We start from the raw sequence: 16228 nt of genomic DNA, 5'->3' as shown, positions 1-16228 counted from the left end.
CACAAACCACCTTACTGGACAGAGATTAGTTAACTAGTTATCTGGGGCTCGAGGGCTGTTGCCCTTGTCAGATGCAGATTCACCTGTAACACTTTCAGGTGGAGAAAGAGAATAAAATAGCCTTACTTCATTTTTATTAAGAGCAACAATTGATAGGTTACAGTGTGTTAAATGTGTTTGAATCTAAGCTGACATTGATGGTGATTATGCAGTCAAAAGAATTCAAGACGGCACAAAGACAGAACAAAACTACATGGCACATTAAGTGTTTTTTGCAAGAGGTGAAACAAACTTTAAATTATCGGTTTAGTTGGGGAAAGGAACAGTAAACATTTTTTTTAAAACAGAAAATCTCCCTTTTCCGAGATGCGTAGTGCACATTCTGTTCATCGGAAGCCCGATGAGGGGCATGTTTACATGCCGCAATAAGACCTAGAAGCCGACTGGAGCTTGTACGTCTGACCAGGGTTGAGTTCATTCAGTCTGTCTCCTTTTAACCATACATCACCATCCCCTTTAAAACCGGATTGTACGACAAACCCAGCATAAATGGATCAGTCTACTGTCAGGTCTAAGCTTAAGGAAACTAAAATGGCAGTAAATGGAAAAGGGCATGAAATCAACCTGTGAATGACGTACAAACAATTATTCCATAGACAGATTCAAAAATTTTTTTTGCTGAGGTAATTTTAGAAAACTGCTAAGTGAATGCCATGATTTAATAGGCTGTGATATGTTTACCCAAAATACTGAGGTGTAAATACCTGGATCAATAGGTTAGTTTTCACATTGCAAAGCTTGAAATGAAAGAAAAAAAAAAATCATGTGACAATAAAAATACCCAGCCAGCCACAGGAATGTCGAGCCGTTTCCTGTCGCCCTTTGATGTGCGTTGCAGAACAGCCATGCTCAGCTCTTGCATGTGAGGGCTCTAACACTCTTTCTGTCAGCCGCACATCGCAGAGGGACACCGGAGTGGGGCTGGTGACACCTTAGTCAGCAAGGAGAGTGTCCAGCAGCTTCTCACAAAGAAACAGGCACCGTGGGACGTGGAAAAACCCTAAAATAGAATGAGCACAGCCAGGTGGTTCAAAGTGAACCTTTCACATACACAGATCCAAATTCACACAAACACGGGGAGAACACGCAAACTCCACACTCAGAGCCAGGGCTGGAACCCAACCCACAACTCTGAAAGAGAATTTTTGCTCTACGTATACAGAGTATATGTGTGCCTGTGTGCTCAGTTCATGTTACACTTCAAAGCAACGCTCTAAGCCAGGGGTGGCCAATCTTATCCGCAAAGGGCCGGTGTGTATGCGGGTTTTCGCTGCAACTCCCTAATTAGATTACTAATTAGAGGACTGATTGGCTGAAGAGTCCTCACACCTGGGTTTGATCAGCTGACCTACAGGTTATCCTAAAAACCTGCGTAAACAATGGCCCTTTGCCACCCCTGCTCAGCCAACCGCTGTCTCACCTTTAAATGGGCCTCCTTTGAAATCCAGCTCCACTGATCCACGTCGGTCCAAATACCCAAACCACTCTCCATGCTCCGCATCAGGAAACTAAACAAGAACATAGAGAGCAAGGCCTTCGGGTCAGAGGTCAGCCGTCACGACGGGGGCCTCGTGGTCACCAGGCCGTCACTCACGTGGCTGAAGGTGTAGTCGTACACCTGCGTGAACCGGTCCAGCAGGCCCGGCTCCTTGGTCAGGCTGTAGGCCATGAGGAAGGCAATGAGCGCCTCGCAGTGCGGCCACCACAGTTTCATGCTCCACTCCAGCTGCAGGATATCGAGTCACTGTGGGTTACCATGGAAACAGCCCTGGGCGGGGCTCAGTGGTCAAAACTGCTTTAAAAAAAATCCAGCTCAACATACAAACTGCCACATGCATCAATTACTTCAAAGCATATTAATCTTCTATATGATGTTCCAAATGCCATTTTACTATTAAACCGCACTGATAGCTACCACACCCACCTGTGTGGGACAGTGTCCATCTGCGTCCAGGAAGTAGAACAGGCCTCTGTGTTCAGGGTCCCAGCCAGCCTTGAACGACAACTCCAGAAATTTGTCCACTGCCACCTTCTTCAGCTCCTGGTCTCCTCGGCCAGCAGCATACTGGAGAAGGAACCAGCCGGCTTCCAGGGCGTGGCCTACATGGTCACATGACAGTCTCCTTATATGGTGGAGATGGTAGAGGATGGTGCGGCTGCCCCACTGACAGGTTTTTAAAGCACACATGAAGCTAAAGTTATATTAAAAAAAAAGTCACACACATGTAGTCATATACAGAGACATAACTCAATACAACAGTCCCACTAGGCAGAAGCCCATAGACACACTGCCTCGAATTTCCCAGCTGGCCTGGGAATCTTTGGGGAGTCCAAAGAGAGCTGGGGTCTGTGGCCAGGTCTCACCTGCTCAGCATGCTGCCACCTCTATGTTTTCCAGAAGAAGCAGTGTGTATGTAGATGGATGGGTGGGTGGGTGGATGGATGGATTAATTTCTACATTGCAAGGGATTACCTTCCAGTGATATTTGCACTAAAAATAAGGATCCATCAATAATTTCGTTTCCGACATAGCAAAGGTCAAACATACTATTCCAGTGTTGTGTTGTGCAGAGGAAACAGGGCAGGGTTTACTGATAATGTTTCACCTGGGTTCTGCAGTCGCCCCTGGCAACCAGGCAGCTCCTTCCCATCCGTGGAAACATTCTCCAGAATCGCATTCCCATCTCTCTGTAAAGGAAAGACACGAAAACGTCTCATATACAGTGAAACTCTACCTGCGTCCAGCACCATACCATCTACTGGCCTGAACCACGTACTGAAGCTTACACACACTGGCAGACCTTAAAGTAAATGTTTAACTGGATATGTGAAGATGTGCTTCAAGTGAGTCCCAGCCCCCGCCGGACCAATCCATACACATCCCACTTCTGCTTGTAACGTCTGTGTTGTACCATTCTGCCCCCACACAAACCACACCAAGCAGGCTATCGCTTTCTCAATCACCTGAACGTGCTGGAGGATCTGCTGGACGCACCAGGAACCAACTTCACTGTACTTCTCAGCCACGCCTGCCCTGCCCTCGCCGAGCTGCTCCACCAGGCAGAGGAGCATCATGGGTACGGCCATGCTGTTGACAGGCTGGTCGCCAGAGAGCCGGGGCCGGCCCAGGCCCGATGGGTCCACACGAACCCAGTGCACCAACTGGTCCATCACGCTTTCAGCATGTGCCTGAGACAAGCATGGCCCCAGGGAGGCAGGGATCAGAAAAAGTCCAGATCAAACCATTTGTAGATCCAGAATGAGGAAACACCTGTAGTCAGGTTTTAGACATGGACGTTCCATCTTGTTTACGAAAAGTTGCCACATGTCAATTCAGCTCCACTGACCTCACCAAGGAAGTCAGCTTTACCGTTAGTGTCTCACCTGCATCTCCTCATCCCCAGTAACTCTGGATAGCTCGTCCATCGCCATGACATAAAAGCACTCGCTGAATATGGTCCTCTGCACCTTCACTGGCTGTCCGTCCCGGGTCAGGCAGAAGGCACACTTCCCTATGCTGCCAGCAGAGGGCACCCATGCAAACCGCCGAAGGAACTCCCCACCTGTATTGGGGAGTAGGGAGGCAGAGTTAAAGTATTTTAAAAGCATTCGTTCAGTCTGATGAAATTGTAAAAACATCACAACAATACATTAATGACACTGCAATAGAGACTCTGCTTCTTAATATATTCTAACCCTGTTTTTCATGCTTCAAGTAAAACCTTTGAGGAAAAAGCAAAAAAAAAACAACAGATTTTTCACAGCACACAGATCCTCTGCTTCACCAACCTGATTTAGCAGCTTCCAGAATCTCAGGCAAGTGAAACCGGTCCATCGTTCTGTACAGGCGACAGTACATCCATACCTGCAAATAAACCAATGTGGAACGTTGGTCAATCTAGAACGCTGGTCCATGGGATGGAATGACATGCTTTTTTTCTCGATACAATTCAATACACGGTATGGAGTCCACAATTCGATAGTTCAAAAATAAATGCAAAAAATTAAAATGACATCAAAGCATGACTGTGGAGAACAGGTGTACTATTATTTCTTCAAATAATATTGTACACAGTACACAAAAATGTGAATGAAAAATAACAGGCACACAAGCCAATTTAAATGCATGCAATTTTTTGCAATAACAACAAAAAATTAGAAACAAAATGTAAACTGGTTAGACAGTTGTCCTAATAAAGTATTTTTACTACTAAAGGTTATACGGACCAAATGATAGGTATCGCAAGACCACATGATACAAATAGTCACATTCTGTACTGTGATATGCTGAATTTCAATATATTCTCCCATCTCTACTGGTGAACCTCTGCAACAGGAAAACTTTACCCACAATGCACGGTGCAGACAGAGTTACATCTTTGTAGAAATAAAATTTATATTTCTTGCAAGAACATTATCCCTATGTATCCCACACATACACTGAATATTTTTTCTATTGATAAAACTGCCGTTAGCGCAAAATGGTCTAGATTACTGGCAATCTTCACATTATATAAAAAAATATGATTAAAACATCAGCAATGGTAAAGAAAAAAACAAAATTTGAATGCCCGTAATTATAAAACACCCAGCTTACAGTTAAAGCAAAGTACTTTGATATATTTGATGTTTTTTAAGAAGAAAGTGTTAATCATTTACAGAGATCAGCAGTTCTCACATGTGAGCAATTAGCCAAAGTATGGCACATCAGCTAAAAGCATCAGCTAAAAGCTCTATGTCGAAAAGACTGAACCCCAAAAGGGGGTCTGTGCAAAGCAAATTCATTATAGCTGAAGCATTAAGAACAGAGGCGACAGCAGAGTTTGTACTGTCTTCCGTAATCATCCACAGCAGCCTGTCAGAGGCAGCTTCACTGCTTTCAGGGCAACAGCACTAACACACGACTACGTGACACCAGTGCTCACCAGTGCTCACCAGCGCTATCAGACCACTTTAGATAAATCAAAACATGGCAGCACATCTGATATTCATTCAGCCTAAATGCTCTCATGCCACTCCCACCCATACTCCTCTTCACTGGCTCCCTACACCGTCAGAATAAAATAAAGAGAGTACCAATTTGTACCTTTGACTTATCACTGGGGATGTATCCTCCTGGTTCTGCCAAGTGTACCCTTAGCTCAGGGGTGGGCAATGTTATCCAGAAAGGGCCGGTGTGTGTGCGGGTTTTCGCTGCAACTCCCTAATTAGATTACCAATCAGAAGAGTGATTGGCTGAAGAGTCCTCACACCTGCAAACACACTGGCCCTTTGTGGATAGGATAGCCCACCCCTGCCTTAGCTGTAGGTATCTGGAACAGTCCCAGTGACGAGCAAAGGTACAAACTGGTACTCCTTTTTTCTGACAGTGCTTCGGCGCTCGGATCCATAATAAATTTGACTTGACTTGACATTAACTTGACAAGTTCAAGTCCGTGGTGCTGACCTACACACCCATCAATGCAAAGGCACCCATCTCCGTCAAAAGGATCTATGTTCAATCTCGCCCCTTTCGGTCAGCAAACCAGCACCATTTGGAGTTCTTTCCACCACGCGAGAAGTGTCACTCCAGATGGTTCTCTTGTGTGGTTCCTCGATGGTGGAATAAGCTGCTGAACCACATCTGGTCATCATACCCCCTCTGCACCTTCAAGAAACGCCTCAAGACCCATTTGTTCCATGAATTCCTCTATTAGCCTGATGCCTCATTATGTTCCCTGAATGTTCTTGTGTTGCACTTCTGGTCCTTGAACGGTCTTATTATGTTCTTGCTTTCTTAGAAGTTGGTGAATATTTGTTGTATAGTTCTACAGCTGTCGTGTAGCTCCTGCTCCAGTCCTGCTTACACTCGTACCTGGTCATTCACTGGAAGCTCAGCCTAGCTGCACTTACGCCTAATTGACTCCATGGCAGTATGTATGTTTGCAATGTGCTATTTGCCTCACTTGTACGTGGCTTTGGACAAAAGCATCTGTTGAATATGTAAAATGTAAATGTCAATGTAAATGATATTTACCTGTCTACCCTGCAGCCAGACATACTTCAGCTCGTCATAAATCTTTCCGTCCTTTGCAAGGCATGTGAAAAACCCACTGAGGAAGCAAACACAGATTGACACAGGAAATGCTTTAAAATTAGCCAACAGGAGGAAGGGAGTGAGGATGGGAGTGAGGGAAGAGGATAAGTTAATACAGGATTGCAAAACCGGTTTCCTGAGTTTCTCTCAGATGTTCAGGGAAGGTCTAATGGTCTAAGAACTTCTCAGATTTTCTGTGGTATGTTAATTACGACATGAACGACATTTGGCTTTAATTATGAGAATGGCATGTACTTTAAGTTACCCTCTAAGAGGGTGTTGTGGCTTCCATATGGTACCCGTAGGCTTTGTCGTGGGAATGTCTCAGCCAGTATGCCACCACTTGGTCCAGTTCTGCCTGGATTCTTGCTCGGTACCTTTCCAATCGCTCTGTGGTCATTGTTGCTGCAAGCAGAGGACCAAAGTTTTCACAAATATATATATATCATTCATACGTACAGAGTGGCTCTTAAATGTCATTAATCAACTGGCTGTAAATCTAAGCAGGCCTTATTTCTCTCTCATAAAAGAGGATATTGTATAAACCTGTCTGAAATAAAACTGTTATACAGGTTTAAGTGCAAGTTTCAACTTACGAAATCAATGCAAAATTCCATTTAGTATGATTGCCGCACATCTACCACATTAATACCGCAGAACCTAGTTATACTAGACAGAGAAGTTTAATTACTGCAAAACGGTATCTGCAGTCATGATCAATAACTATATTAAATATGAAAACGAAGAGACAAAGTATCACTAACATGGTTCAGTCTGCATGAGATACGGCCGTTTTCAGTTAAAATGAGCAGCCAGCAGGTTAATAGTCACCAAGACTGCTGGTCAGTCGATAATCCGATCTCTTGTGACGGTAATGCGTCACCTTTCTCATACTTACCGACTTGACAGACTCTGTCCTGCCGTTGTATACAGATAAGTAGTATCTCAGGGTGCACTGTCTCCCAGTAACACCGATTAACTAACTCACGAGGAGGATCCCCAGAATGCTTCCTCCTCCCGCACCGGCGCCCGGATCCTGCCTCTCTCCTCCCAGGACAGGAATCTCCGACCCCTCGGTCCGTCCCGGGTCCCGTTTCTTATCATATGACCGTCATGTGGCGTGTCGTCGGTCCATCACGTGCAAAGGGGGTCGGCACGCGCCTGGGCAACAGCGCAAACAGCCGAGAAGATGCCTTGTTTTTAAAAGCGAAAGCAAGCATGTATGCAGCCTCGGTTTACTTTATCTTGTATTTGTATGCAGGAATAAAAATAAAATGCAGCTTAACGAAGCAAGGGGTTAGCGAATTATGATGTCCGCTTTTTGTTTTTAAGTGCAACTGTCCATCGTGATGAGTTAATTCTTAAATAATACTTCTGAAAAACAGTAAACTGCATGGGAGTTTCCACCGTGAAGCAAGTAAACACACACGAACAACGTCTTTAATTTTTTTTCCATGTTTTGTTTTGTGAGACAGAAAGGGTAGAAGATGACGTTTTATATTTACACAATCATAATTTTATGCATTTAAAAACATACAGTATGGAGGGATTTAATGGAAAAAAACAACAACAGGAACTTCAGACGGACTCAGTACTCGCATTTCGTTTCCATTGACTTAACAGATCACAAACCATTAAAAATGTTATTGCAGTGGAGAAGCTGTAGATGCCACAACTTAAAATTAAATATTAATTTTACTATAGTCGACAAGTGAAAAGGTGCGTTAATGCTATGAAAGTTACACAGCATGAGTATGTGACGGTTCTGGTGTTTTTCATGATTAAATCTGAAACCAAATACATCCCGATTTCTTGTGGCTACTTCCCCAAAAATGCAAACAAAGCAGGCTGTCCCCACACACATCTAGACCACAAACTCAAACACTGATACTAGATTTCCATCTGGCAGAGGAGTCTGTGTTTATTCGTCAAGGAGTCTATTTGTCTGAGATTTCTACACTGTCTGGCCTTATCTCCCACTGTGCTCGTTCATGTGCCTTGAGTGGATCTTCTTGAGGTTTTCTCGAACCCTTAGAAACTCCAGCAGCTGGGGATCCTCTTTGGTCTTCTCCAGTTGCTTCTCCTTCTGAAATACGTCATACGAGAGATGTGAAATAGATTGAGGGAGATGATGTTTACGATGAAATATGGTGTGGGTGAAAAGTTAATGAGGAGAAGGCGGCAGCACCGGGGTGGTGTGTGTGTGTGTGTGTGTGTGTGTGTGTGTGTGTGTGTGTGAGAGAGAGAGAGAGAGAGATACCATCCCCTGCCCCTGATCTCACCTCTTGGTTTATCTGCTGCCTCTGAAGCAAGACGCGCTCCAAGGGGGACCGGTTCTGCTCACCCTCCTCCTTCTCAGTCTGCTCCTTCCTCCGTCGCTCCAGTACCAGCTGCAGCTCTGGTCTCCTGCAGACCACCAGGCCCCTGCGGGTGAAGGGGGGAGACAGAGACTGAGGGCGTGAGTCGGGTTTGGGTGGAGGTCACGTTAAGCTAGCAAGCATGTTAGCATGTGCTGCAACTGTGGGTTGTGCGCGGAGTATTGTTTACATGCATTTGCGCAGAGGGCGTACTTTTGACAGGCGGTGTATGGTTGCAGCCCCCGAGTGCGCATTCTGACCCGACACAAAAGGTGGAAGAGACGGCCATCCATTTTTTATAACAGTATGGAAGAGGGGACCGGAAAAACAAGCATTTCCATCTCAGATCGCTGTCCCCCTGCTGTGTGCTTAAACAGCGCCGTCTGGAGGGCTTAGAGGAAAATGAGCCTTTAGGTTCCTACTTTTTGTGTGCCAGGAGAAGCTCCTTGTGCAGCTCCTGGTGTGTCCTGGACACCTTGACAGGATTAGCTGGGGGGCCGCTGACAAAAAGCCGAGGTTTGACAGCACCTGTGGAGCAGAGCAGAGGCCGGAGTCCTGATCGTTTCTACGGGCCACGTCCTGATGGATGTTGACACATCACAGCACAGTCCCTGTAGTTAAAAACTCAAACGTCATGATATGAAGTATGAGTAGATACGTGGAAGTCTGAAGGATTTCCCAGACACATTTATCCTGATGTGAGGTGTTACAGGGATCATTTTAAGAACTTAAAACCAAAACATGAGGAGATGTCTGGGACCGTTCACCAGGCTTTGGTTCTCCCAAACAGTGCCCACCTATGCCCTGAGAAACAGGGCAGGCAGATACACAGACACCAAGGTTTGATCATGCTGCTGCACCCACCTGTGCTGAGGTGATGAGTGTTGGTGTGAGCGGCAGTGGGGGGGCCGGCATTAGACTGCGATGCGGCGTTGATGGCCTGCCTGGTCCCGCCGGTACTGGTGCTGCTGGCAGATCTCATGGTGCTGAGCCTTGGAGATGAGATATCACCTGGAACCGGGGGCTGAGGTACAGATCCAGCCGCATCCTGCTGCTGGGAGAAGCGTGAGGGAGGAGAGACGGTGCAGTGAGAGTGGTGGAGCAGTAGGGTTTCATAATGTAATTAGGTGGCCAAGCATAACTAATTAAACAAGCCCTTAAACAGGAAGACTCTCAGTAACATCGTAGTGTTCACGCTGAAGACTTGCGATGCGTGTCCTGTTTTGGTGTCTGTTCCATGCCAAAGCGAGAGCATCGTTGTATTATAGTTGAAATTTTGTAATTCCTGGTGGTAAGACCAGCAATGTGCAATCAGCAGTAAGCTGCTTTGCAACTTGCAGCCGCTGATCACGTGCTTCTCTCCTGAGACGAATAACTCAATAACTGAATATCGGTTTTTCTGAAACGTTAGAATAGTAAGTCAAACAGAAAGCCACTTACCTCAGCAGGATCACTCCTCCCCTAAATCCACCATGTTCTGGACTGTGCTGGAGAGAAGCTATCACCGTTACCTTGTTGATACAGATCTGGTGTCAGTGATACCTGAGAAAGCCGAATCTTTTCCTTTTGTTTTATTGGGCTGTCTTGCATCTGTGTTTCTACCACCACAGCACAAGAGGGCGCTGTGCAACAGGCAGAGTGAGGTGTGGCACATTACAGCCGTCTTGTCCTTGTGTGGATTTAAGTATTTTAAATGTGCTCTTAATTTAAACCATGGCGATTATTGTATCATTCAGTTAGAGGGAATGTAATAAATATGGAAACTAAGTTAATACATATATTATTGAAACATATAATGTGTAGTCTTGAAAAACACAAAATAAATTAGTTTGAATTAGCATAGGAATTTGATTCCAAGTTAAGACTTGTCGAAACGATTTCAAACTTCCATGGTGCCTCCCCAAATGAATCACCACATAAAAATCTAAATAAAAAGAGCAAATCATTTAAAACTAAAACTTGCTCCCCATGTTTCACTATAAGCTGACCCCAACCTTTACTTGTCTCAAAATTTCATTATAGCAACTGAGGCTGAGGACTACAGCAGTTGATTGTTATTATTTTTTATTTTCAAATGGCAGGATTCTGCCAGTGTCCCTGGAAAAAAAAAAATTCAAGGGAAAACATGTGCATGTGACTCACCATACCATAGACGTTCGATTACCAATGTCTCTCTGCACCATAGATATTATGCTGCACATTTCTTGTCATATCACATCTATTGTACTACATGACCCATAGGACCAGTCTGTCCATTTGTGACAATCCTCCCCATGCTGCTGATGGCAGAAATGACTGGACTGTGTCCTGTTCACCCCTGGCCATGTATAAAATACAAGCATGAATGTGTTACATGTGAAGCTAATATCTGCTTAAAACTCCCACAATAACAAAAATCTGCTTGCAAAAGGTAAAAAGAAAGAAAAGCCAGGGTATCTCCTTCAAAGCCTGTGAGCTGTGAGGTCTGAGTGCTGAAGAGAGCAGCCTGGGACCTGCGGCCCTGCGGTTTGGTTCAGTTTGCCGTTGTCTTTATTTCCTGTGAAGTTTCCATCAGGGTTACCGACACGTCATGACTCGTACTGCCAGTTACGTTTTCTTACTGTGCTGAAGGAGTTGTTCCCCAACCCCGCAGGGTGCCGATGTTGTTTTTCATTATGCTGCCCTCTGGTGGTTGTCTTCTCATTACTGCACAGGATGGTACACATTTGAGTATCAATATAAATAGGTTTTAATTATAGAAATCCTGGTCTTTCACTAATTCATTTATACAAAGGATTGCTTTGTATAGGGTTTTCTAAAAAGATCTACTCACATTTTCAACATATTTAGATTGGCACTTAAATGTATTTCTCAATTCTGTAGTCTATGTGAATAAAATGAGTGAAAGTATATGGCAAATGAAAATCCTACAAAAAAACAACAATGGAGATGTTTGACTTATGCAAAGCGTCACGGGTGCTGCCTTCTGTGCAGAATCTGCAGCTGCCTTTGGGTCATCAGATGGTCCTCATTTGTCTAGAGAGATAAGAGGCACTCTGGGTGCCCCAGGGTTTTCCGTCCTCTTGGCTGAGTTTACAGTCATGTCGGTTGTCAGCTTGTTCATTTAGTCCCTGATAATCGTTGTCGACAAGCCAGCAGCAGTGGGAAAACCAGCCCTATTGACGTCAGCTGGCAACTGCAGCAGGTATCTGTAATTCTTCTGGACAGGAGTAACAGTTCTGCTGATTCTCCTGACCGCTGTGGGGCAACCCTGTCATCTTCACTGCACAGATATAAGTTTTACCTAAAGCTGAAGTTCTCAGTTCTGGATATTTCACCTGCTTTGTATACCTTCTTGTTTTTGCAGTTTTTTTTTAATGCTGCATTTTATGCGGATGTAGGAAAGATTTCAATATTTAAAGGCCTCGACCTTAAACTGCAACAGCTAACAGTCAAGCACAGCACAGTGTGAGAGGGTGGGCCACAGTCGCACCCCCATTACGGTCAGCTGGACATGTGTACGGTCAGGTGGCACTGGAACACTCATCTTCACCATCTTCTTTCATAAGCAGACTGATACCTAGCTTTGCAAAGACCAGTGATTAAAACAAGTGGGGAATTTTACACGTGGGGGATTAAATTAAGTGGGGCAGTTTGTATGAAGCCCATAATAGCGTCTAAAATACACAGAACAGGTGGCATGTATGACGGAACAGATATGTAGATGGGGCAAAAAACTGAGAAGCTGCAGGGCTAAGACAAGCTCAGGAGAACATAGTCTGTAACCTGGGACACTGGACTGGCAATCCAGTCAGCCGTTGCTCATTATTAAAATAATGACTTTAAAAAGGGCAGCCAGCCAGCCACTCACTACCAGGTCCCCAAAATAGAGCACCCTGGACCACCTCCAGATCACGATGCTCAGGAATTCAAAGAGGTTTCTCTGCAACAGAAGAGCCGGACAAACATCACAGCGACCCTGCAAGAGAGTTGGGTTTGATATACAACCACTGACAGAGCACTCTCACCTCCAGGACCCAGATAGATAGTACCTGCTCGGCCCTTTCTCAGGACCTACCTCTCCTAGATGAAAACTTTACTCGCACCACCACAGTTCACACTGAGCAGACATGCAAGCAGGAAAGATGGATGAGGAGAAGAACTACTTAAATTTATTAGGTGCCACGCACACACAACATTTAGAGTACAGACGTGAAGAAAGGCCAGCCAGTGACTTGGAAATGACACATGGAAAGTAATCGCCATTGTCCTTAGCAAACCAACCGTGTTCACGATTAACCCCGAAAGTGGTGCAGGCAGGATTAGCCTATGTCTAAACCGAAAAACATTAATTTCCCTTACCATTGTATAAACTTGCAGAAATGGACTGCTAAATTCTCACTTGGTAAATAAAAAAGCCAGTCCTTATAAAAATATATTTCAATTTAGTTGGAGGCAAAACAGTTTTACGCTCTAGTCTGGTTCCTGCACTCTTGATAAACTGCATACTAATGCAGGTTAAATGCTGATTATTTTAATATACAAGTCAAAGAACAATCAGTGCAGAAACTGAAAGCTTCCTGTTTCATGCATTAAGGTGTTTCAGCCTTAGTCTCCTCTGTGTTATTAATATTCAAAAATTATAGTGCTATCAGGGTGATGTTGAGCATTAAAATACCATAATCATCCTGTACTCACCTGTTCATTGATTTTTTCCCTGTCCCCAAACAGCCACTCTTGTCCCACAAAAGGACCCAGTTATTGTGCAAACATCAAAAAGGACTGTAAAACAGACCTGATCAGTAAGGCCAGTACAAACGGGTCGCTGTCTAGAAATTACCTCGGTTAAGCAAATGTTCTTAAGGTTTATAACAAATGGATCTTAAAAAGGTTTGGCTCTAGCCAAATGGAGTCTGACATGCATTTTCTTTGTACTAGCCTGTGGGGCTAGTGTTCGGTTTTTGAACTCGCCCCTTGTCAAAATTGTACGAGCTTAACTTCCAGCCCCGGCTGTTAAACAGGAACTTCTCACCTGACACTGCAGAGGGAGACGGTGTCCGCTACACCGAGAGCGGGGGGGGGGGGGGGGGGGGGGAGACGCAGTGTCCGCTACACCGAGAGGGGGGGGGGCATTTTCCGCCAAACCGGGGGGGGGGGGGGGGGGAGGAGACGGTGTCCGCTACACCGAGAGGGGGGGGGGGGGGGGAGGAGACGGTGTCCGCTACACCGAGAGAGGGGGGGGGGGGGAGGGGGGGGGTAGTGGTGTCCGCTACTTTTTGTTATATTAAGTAGAACACTGTCACGATCACGCCGGAGATAAGCGGTGATCGTGCGGGTAAGGAGCAGGCAGGCAAGCGGGATACGGGAAAACGGGGTTTTAATAAGGATAAGCGGGTCAGGGAACACTGGACGGCAACAGACAGCAGGAAACAATGACGGACAAGGGAAACCGGGGAGACCAGGACTTAAATACACAGGACTAATCAAAGTAACTAGACAAAGCAGGAGACGATCAGGGAAATACACGTGGGTAATCAGGGGGCGTGGCACACACGAGGAGCGGACGAGCCGGGTATGACAGAACCCCCCCCCAAAGGCGCGCTTCTCCGGGCGCGCCAAGGAAGGGGGCGACGGACGGGACGAGGCAAAACAGGACCTGAAAAACAAAACCAGAAATCAACGAGGGACAGGGAACAAGACAGACAGGCAAAACTGACACAGAGGCAGAAGCCAGGACAAGACATGACACAGGACAGGAAAGGCAGACAGACAGACAAGAAACGGGGACACGGAGGGAACAGGCGGAACAAAAGGGCCAGGAGTGAACAGAGGGAACCCAGAAGGACGAGGAGCAGAGACGGGAGGAACAAAGCAAGGGGGAGCAAAAAACGAAGGGGCAGAGACAGGCGGGACAAAGGCAGGGGCGTAGGGAGACAAGGAGGAGGAAGGAAGGGGAGCCCGAGGGAGCCCCAGCGGGCGACGGGAGGCAGCCGGAGGGGCCGCAGGCGGCCGGGAGGCCGGAGCCGGAGGGGACCTCGGAGGGGCCGAGGAGGCAGGGCGAGGGACCCGCGGAGGGGCCAGGGAGGAAGCAGGAGGGAGCACCAGGGAAGGGGACGAGGGAGCAGGAGGGGCCCACGGCGAAGGCCCGGAGGAGGGGGGAGCCGCAGCAGGCGGCGACGTCCGGTGGAGGGCCGGAGGTAGGGGCCCCGCAGGCAACCGAGGAGCCGCCGTCGGGGAGCCCGCAGGCGACCGACCAGGCTCTGGAGAGGGGAGCGAGGCGGGGTGACGAGGCATCGGAGAGGGACCCGCAGGCGACAGCCGACCCGGAGGGCCAGGACCCGCAGGCGCCAACCGAGCCCCAGCGCAGGCGAGGCAGGGCGAGCCAGGGGGCAGGGTGGGCGGGACCCCAGCCCTGCGTCTGTGTCCCCGCCCCTTACGGGACACGGACATCACGCCCCTCGGTCGGGGCCGAGGCAAGGGCAGAGGAGTCACAGGAGCGGGGCCAGGGACAGGAGCGGGGCCAGGGACAGGAGCGGGGCCAGGGACAGGGACCGGAACAGGGTCAGCAGGCGGAGGGGGCGCCTCGGGAGCTGCTGCAGCGCGGTCAGGAACAGGAGCGCGGTCAGGAACAGGAGCTGGCTGCAGTGGGGGCGCCGGCCCGGGAGCTGTAGCAGGTGGCTGCAGAGGGGGCGCCTGCCCGGGAACTGCAGCAGGCGGCTGCAGAGGGGGCGCCTCTGCAGGAACTGGAGCGCGGTCAGGAACTGGAGCGCGGTCAGGAACTGGAGGTGGCTGCAGTGGGGGCGCCGGCCCGGGAGCTGCAGCAGGCGGCTGCAGAGGGGGCGCCTGCCCGGGAGCTGCAGCAGGCGGCTGCAGAGGGGGCGCCTGCCCGGGAGCTGCAGCAGGCGGCTGCAGAGGGGGCGCCTGCCCGGGAGCTGCAGCAGGCGGCTGCAGAGGGGGCGCCTCTGCAGGAACTGGAGCGCGGTCAGGAACAGGAGGTGGCTGCAGTGGGGGCGCCGGCCCGGGAGTTACAGCAGGCGGCTGCAGAGGGGGCGCCTGCCCTGGAGCTGCAGCAGGCGGCCGCAGAGGGGGCGCCTCTGCAGGAACTGGAGCGCGGTCAGGAACAGGAGGTGGCTGCAGTGGGGGCGCCGGCCCGGGAGCTGCAGCAGGCGGCCGCAGAGGGGGCGCCTCTGCAGGAACTGGAGCGCGGTCAGGAACAGGAGCGCGGCTGCAGTGGGGGCGCCTGCCCGGGAGCTGCAGCAGGTGGCTGCAGTGGGGGCGCCTGCCCGGGAGCTGCAGCAGGCGGCTGCAGAGGGGGCGCCTCTGCAGGAACTGGAGCGCGGTCAGGAACAGGAGCTGGCGGCTGCAGTGGGGGCGCCTGCCCAGGAGCTGCAGCAGGCGGCTGCAGTGGGGGCGCCTGCCCTGGAGCTGCAGGCGGAGGGGGCGCTTCCGGAGCTCTCCGGAGCTTGATCAGCCTCCGGAGGTCTTCAGCCATCCTCTCCAGATCTGAATACGGGGATTCTGGAGTGAAAGAGGCGAAATCCTGCCCCAGTTGCACTGCGAGCTTTTCCCCCTCCGGAGGGCCCTGTGGGGCCGGTTCTCCCATCACCCTCCAATACAGTCCCTGGAGGGTGAAGTACCTGTCAGCGAGGGCCGCGGGCGAAACGGGCGTGGCCCCTTTAAGAGGGCGGGGAACCCGCGGGATGGCGTCCCTCACTGCTCTGGCCCTCCCATTGGCCAGCCGCTCGGGCCGGTTATC

General features: G+C 48.8%; 2 protein-coding genes across 6 annotated transcripts; both read right to left on the bottom strand.

Annotated features, from left to right (window-relative positions):
• Nucleotides 1–117: 117 nt before the first annotated feature.
• On the bottom strand, nucleotides 118–7456 carry LOC125747675 (renin binding protein). 3 transcript variants are annotated; one of them, XM_049023093.1, is made up of 11 exons: nucleotides 7035–7456; nucleotides 6392–6541; nucleotides 6077–6152; nucleotides 3850–3925; nucleotides 3445–3623; nucleotides 3025–3249; nucleotides 2667–2748; nucleotides 1985–2160; nucleotides 1655–1786; nucleotides 1481–1568; nucleotides 118–1060 (listed from the first exon to the last, which is right to left on the bottom strand). In XM_049023093.1, the coding sequence occupies exons 4-11, from the start codon at nucleotides 3917–3919 to the stop codon at nucleotides 993–995; spliced, it is 1020 nt and encodes a 339-aa protein (XP_048879050.1). In that variant the 5' UTR covers nucleotides 3920–3925; nucleotides 6077–6152; nucleotides 6392–6541; nucleotides 7035–7456; the 3' UTR covers nucleotides 118–992. The 3 variants fall into 3 exon arrangements, with proteins under 3 accessions (XP_048879050.1, XP_048879051.1, XP_048879049.1); XM_049023094.1 differs by having other exon boundaries at nucleotides 6402–6541; XM_049023092.1 differs by having other exon boundaries at nucleotides 6436–6541.
• Nucleotides 7457–7575: 119 nt separating this feature from the next.
• si:ch211-218o21.4 (actin-associated protein FAM107A) lies at nucleotides 7576–13491 on the bottom strand. Of its 3 annotated transcripts, none has more exons than XM_049023100.1 (5): nucleotides 9934–13491; nucleotides 9358–9547; nucleotides 8916–9021; nucleotides 8419–8560; nucleotides 7576–8222 (listed from the first exon to the last, which is right to left on the bottom strand). In XM_049023100.1, the coding sequence occupies exons 2-5, from the start codon at nucleotides 9473–9475 to the stop codon at nucleotides 8106–8108; spliced, it is 483 nt and encodes a 160-aa protein (XP_048879057.1). In that variant the 5' UTR covers nucleotides 9476–9547; nucleotides 9934–13491; the 3' UTR covers nucleotides 7576–8105. The 3 variants fall into 3 exon arrangements, with proteins under 3 accessions (XP_048879057.1, XP_048879058.1, XP_048879056.1); XM_049023101.1 differs by having other exon boundaries at nucleotides 9358–9544; XM_049023099.1 differs by having other exon boundaries at nucleotides 9358–13491.
• Between the last annotated feature and the right edge of the window lie 2737 nt (nucleotides 13492–16228).

The sequence above is a fragment of the Brienomyrus brachyistius genome, chromosome 8, assembly GCF_023856365.1.
Source record: "Brienomyrus brachyistius isolate T26 chromosome 8, BBRACH_0.4, whole genome shotgun sequence".
NCBI classification, from domain to species: domain Eukaryota; kingdom Metazoa; phylum Chordata; class Actinopteri; order Osteoglossiformes; family Mormyridae; genus Brienomyrus; species Brienomyrus brachyistius.
The sequence above is the reverse complement of the archived record's forward strand: the minus strand, read 5'-3'. Positions and strand labels throughout refer to the sequence as shown.

Excerpts from the sequence above, each read along its gene's own strand:
- si:ch211-218o21.4 (XM_049023099.1), bottom strand. The coding sequence starts at position 9,475 with ATGAGATCTGCCAGCAGCACCAGTACCGGCGGGACCAGGCAGGCCATC. Across the intron at positions 8,561-8,915 it reads CTTCTCCTGGCACACAAAAA|GGGCCTGGTGGTCTGCAGGA; the intron begins GTAGGAACCTAA and ends CTTCACCCGCAG. Across the intron at positions 8,223-8,418 it reads GGCAGCAGATAAACCAAGAG|AAGGAGAAGCAACTGGAGAA; the intron begins GTGAGATCAGGG and ends GACGTATTTCAG.
- LOC125747675 (XM_049023092.1), bottom strand. The coding sequence starts at position 6,536 with ATGACCACAGAGCGATTGGAAAGGTACCGAGCAAGAATCCAGGCAGAA. Across the intron at positions 3,926-6,076 it reads TCTGGCTGCAGGGTAGACAG|GTATGGATGTACTGTCGCCT; the intron begins GTAAATATCATT and ends GTTTATTTGCAG. Across the intron at positions 2,749-3,024 it reads AGATCCTCCAGCACGTTCAG|AGAGATGGGAATGCGATTCT; the intron begins GTGATTGAGAAA and ends TTTCCTTTACAG.